Source organism: Berghia stephanieae, chromosome 10 (genome assembly GCF_034508935.2).
Source record: "Berghia stephanieae isolate SIO BIC M18660-M18661 chromosome 10, UCSD_Bste_1.3, whole genome shotgun sequence".
NCBI lineage: Eukaryota > Metazoa > Mollusca > Gastropoda > Nudibranchia > Aeolidiidae > Berghia > Berghia stephanieae.
Genome location: NC_088369.1, coordinates 18,448,240 through 18,453,239, shown reverse-complemented (window position 1 = coordinate 18,453,239; position 5,000 = coordinate 18,448,240). Strand labels below are relative to the sequence as shown.

The window sequence follows — 5,000 nt, the reverse complement described above, 5'->3', positions numbered from 1 at the left end:
GAGACCGGAAGACATCTGTGGAAGTTTGGGGCGATATTATGGGAGGCCGGAAAAAAAAAATTGATGAACGTTTTCAACATGAAAACATCTGTGGAAGTTTGGGGCGATATTATGGGAGGCCGGAAAAAAATTGATGAACGTTTTCAACAAGAAAGCATCTGTGGAAGTTTGGGGCGATATTATGGGAGGCCGAAAGACATCCCTTGTGGGAATAAATTAAATGGCAGGCTACCCATTTTTTAAAAATCCTCACCTGTTTGTTTGTCTATCTAGGTTTAAAATCGTTTAGTAAAACCAAAATCTAGAGGTGCCTAAGTGAGTCGATAAAATGGAGAGAAAGATAAAGGGAGTAAAATCATTATATTTCGGTAGGCGACCATTAAAAAAACAACAATAAAAAAACCCTCACCTGTTTGTTTGTCTATCTATTGGCTGAAATTCGTTACATGTCGGTTTTATCTAGATCATGAAAACTAATTATGCAGTTTAAAAAAATAAATTATAAAAAAAACTTTTTTTTTAAATCGAGGTATTGATATTTCGAAATATCCATATAATGTGTTCAAAGTTCTATACAAAGCATAGATATACACCTTGTTGTACAGATGTATAGATAGAACGAAGATGACGTCAAATGAGGCCTTTCTTATTGTTTTTTGCCATCCGCCTTTGTGAGTAATTCTCACTAAACTATATGTAACCAGACTATAACGTTCGTGGTTACACACAGTTTTGTGTGTTGGTCCGTTATACTTCCGGATGGCAATGTTGTGAGCTTCTTAGCCAAGTGCATACTATCTATACCGTGCGGCGATGTGTTCTAGTGGTAGGATACTCGCCGACGGATTAGATGGTCCTAAGTTCGAGCCCCGATCAGAACGGTACATATTTGAGTCCTCGGGAAAGGCTCTTTTTACTCACATTCACTGACCGTGCTCATGTGTAAAATGAATACCTGGCCTTAAACAACATTGTCTGTGTCAGGAAAAAAATTGTAATAATATCTCCTAACAGGCTTCATGCCTCGCCCTACATGTTACGTATTGCTGTTGGCCAGGGATCCTATATGAAGCCCTTTATTGAGCACGTTTGGTGGATATTGCGCTATATTCATAGTATGTGCTTGGCTTAGAAGCTCACAACATTGCCATCCGTATAACGAACCAACACACAAAACTCTGTGTAACCATGAACTTTCATAGTCTGGATAATACAGTTAATTGAGAATTACTCTCATAAACGCGGATAGCAATAAAAACAATAACAAAGACCCGAATGACGTCAAGTTCATTCTATATATAGATAGTATGCACTTGGCTAAGAAGCTCATAACATTGCCATCCGGAAGTAAAACGGACCAACACACAAAACTGTGTGTATCCATGAACGTTTATAGTCTGGTTAATACAGTTTAGTGAGCATTACTCATAAACGTGGATAGCAATAAAAACAATAACAAAGACCCGAATGACGTCAATTTCATTCTATGTACAGGGTGTCCGTAAAGTCTGGACACAGTAAAGTTAAATATTTTTCAAAATAGTTTTTAAAATGTATTGCATCGAGTTCATGCAAATTTTGTGAAACGCATTGACATTTGCATTGCAAATGATGGCGCTCATATTGAAGATGATATTTGAATAAAATAAATAGTGAAAATAAAACTTAATTTTAATCATATTATACGGAATGAGATTAGCGGAAGAGTAGCGTCCCTTGATTGGACATCACCTTACAGAGAGAACGTCAATTTGGTTTTGCGCATGCGTCTCTCTCGTCCTCGCTTTCGGTGAAGTGTCTCAAGCCGCTCTCACCGGAAGCGAGGACGAGAGACGCATGCGCACAAGCAACATGACGTTCGCTCTCTAATAACTTTTCCGCCGGTGACGTCGAATCAAGGGGCGCTACTCTTCCGCTAATCTCATTCCCTATACCAAAAATATTAAACTATCCTATGTGTCCAGACTTTATGGACACCCTATAGGAGCTCAAGCTCAAGTTATGAAACACATAGGTACATCCTCTTCTCATCACCAGCCAGGAGATGTAATGTTCGAAGACTGCATCCTGATCCGTCACAAAGAGCTACAGGCCGATATGTCTCTAAATGTATTCAAGGTGTGGCTGGAGGACACAAAAGCTGCCGAGAAAGTTGGATATGACGTCGCCATTATTTTGACTGGGTGAGAGTTTGACAGTGGAAATCGTAAACTCATGGCCTGATGGTAGCCTTCGTAAACTCATAGCCTGACTGTAAACTCATAGCCTGACTGTAAACTCATAGCCTGACTGTAACCTTCGTAAACTCATAGCCTGACTGTAACCTTCGTAAACTCATAGCCTGACTATAGCCTTCATAAACTCATAGCCTGACTGTAGCCTTCATAAACTCATGGCCTGATGGTAGCCTTCGTAAACTCATTGCCTGACTGTAAACTCATAGCCTGACTGTAACCTTCGTAAACTCATAGCCTGACTGTAAACTCATAGCCTGACTGTAAACTCATAGCCTCACTTTAAACTCATAGCCTCACTGTAACCTTCGTAAACTCATAGCCTGACCGTAGCTTCCCCAAACTCATAGCCTGACTGTAGTTTTCATAAACTCATAGACTGACTGTTCGTGGCTTGACTGTAGCCTTCATTAACTGACCGTAGCCTTTGCAAACTCATAGCCTTATTGTAGCCTTCATAAACTCATAGCCTGACTGTAGCCTTCATAAACTCATAGCTTGACTGTAGCCTTCGTAAACTCATAGCCTGACTGTAGCCTTCGTAAACTCATAGCCTGACTGTAGCCTTCATAAACTCATAGCCTGACTGTAGCCTTCATAAACTGACCGTAGCCTTTGCAAACTTATAGCCTGACCGTAGCCTTCATAAACTCATAGCCTGACTGTAACCTTCATAAACTCATAGCCTGACTATAGCCTTCATAAATCATAGCCTGACTGTAGCCTTCATAAACTCATGGCCTGATGGTAGCCTTCGTAACCTCATTGCCTGACTGTAAACTCATAGCCTGACTGTAACCTTCGTAAACTCATAGCCTGACTGTAAACTCATAGCCTGACTGTAAACTCATAGCCTCACTTTAAACTCATAGCCTCACTGTAACCTTCGTAAACTTATAGCCTGACCGTAGCTTCCCCAAACTCATAGCCTGACTGTAGTTTTCATAAACTCATAGACTGACTGTTCGTGGCTTGACTGTAGCCTTCATTAAGTGACCGTAGCCTTTGCAAACTCATAGCCTTACTGTAGCCTTCATAAACTCATAGCCTGACTGTAGCCTTCATAAACTCATAGCTTGACTGTAGCCTTCGTAAACTCATAGCCTGACTGTAGCCTTCGTAAACTCATAGCCTGACTGTAGCCTTCATAAACTCATAGCCTGACTGTAGCCTTCATAAACTGACCGTAGCCTTTGCAAACTTATAGCCTGACCGTAGCCTTCATAAACTCATAGCCTGACTGTGGCCTTCATAAACTCATAGCCTGACTGTGGCCTTCATAAACTCATAGCCTGACCGTGGCCTTCATAAACTCATAGCCTGACTGTGGCCTTCATAAACTCATAGCCTGACCGTAGCCTTCATAAACTCATAGACTGACTGTAACCTTCATAAACTCATAGACTGACTGTAACCTTCATAAACTCATCGCAGAAGTCCCGGGTTTGAGAGTTTTTGCCAAGATGAGAGTCATTTATATCGATCAATATTACTTACTTACTTAGGCCGCCCCTTGGGGCGCCCAACATGAGCCACAAGTCTTCGCCATTCTGTCCAGTCCTCCATAAGCGTACGCAGCTCCCGGGTGTTGTCCATTCCTGTGTCATCTAGCAGACAGCCAATGTAAGTTTTATTCTGCCTGCCTCTGCTTCTGGTTCTCTAAGGTGGTTCCCATAACACAAGACTGCTAATCAGTATTAGAAGGACGAGTTTTCTGGCCAAATGTTTAAATATGTGTTTTTCCATAGCAGGAATGGGAATGACACAACTCTACTTGTCTTCCTCCTGCCCATCCACGAATAAAGGACACCACGGCACATGGAAATAAATAATAAAATGAAATCAAACACAACCGCTGCTGTACGCGGTATCGTCTCCAGTCAAGATAACTCTCTCTCTCTCTCTCTCTCTCTCTCTCTCTCTCTCTCTCTCTCTCTCTCTCTCTCTCTCTCTCTCTCTCTCTCTCTCATATATATATATATATATATATATATATATATATATATATATATATATATATATAATTTATATATATATATATTTTTTTTTTTAAATAGTTACCACAATGTTTGAGACAGTCTACATTAATGTTTCAGGCTTAATTCGCCATCGTCAGGACTGAGTTGTTTTGTTGACTGTTGTTGTTTGTTGAAGTGGTTCCGGTTTGTAGTTAATTAACAAGAACTTCCGGCGATGTGGACACGTACCTGACATCTCACTTTTCGTGTTGAGTGTGGCTTCATGAGGGTGTTTGATTATAGTATATTTCTCTTCCAGGCATAAGCTACATTGTTTTGATGTTGGTGTGTATCCTGTTGCTTTAGATAAAATTTTCCATGAAATGTTGTGGTCTAGTTTGTTGTCTTTTAATTTCCAAATATGCTCGCTGAGTTTTGTGGATGTTTTTTTTTTTTTTTTTTGTTAGTGTTTCTAAATGTTGAGGTGTGGAGGTTGTATCTTGTTTTGAAATTATTTTCCGTTAGTCCTACATATTTTTCTTGCTTGTTTGTTTTAGTTTCGGTGACTGTGGCTTGGTAAATTAAACTTGATTCTAAACATTGTTTGTTTAGCGGGCAATGTTCCTTATTTCTGCAGTTGCATTTTCTGGTGGGTGGGTTTTGCTCTTGTCGGTGGTTTATTAATATTTTTTTGTTGTGGCTTGAAATTATTTGTTCTATGTTGCGCATACAGTCGTAACGTCACTAACTTCTCTTGTAATGACGCATGGTAACTTAGTAACTGGCTCTAAACTATCGGAACAATGGC

The 5,000-nt window shown here is 40.1% G+C and overlaps 1 protein-coding gene across 2 annotated transcripts in view; it reads left to right on the top strand.

The window, feature by feature from the left end:
• LOC144980754 (metalloprotease mig-17-like) overlaps positions 1 to 5,000 on the top strand; it is a 61,820-nt gene that overhangs the window by 22,786 nt on the left and 34,034 nt on the right. For both annotated transcript variants that reach the window (XM_078928527.1, XM_078928526.1), the window contains exon 5: positions 2,038 to 2,183. In XM_078928527.1, the coding sequence (XP_078784653.1) occupies positions 2,038 to 2,183 (146 nt within the window). The remainder of the gene's footprint in view (positions 1 to 2,037; positions 2,184 to 5,000) is intronic.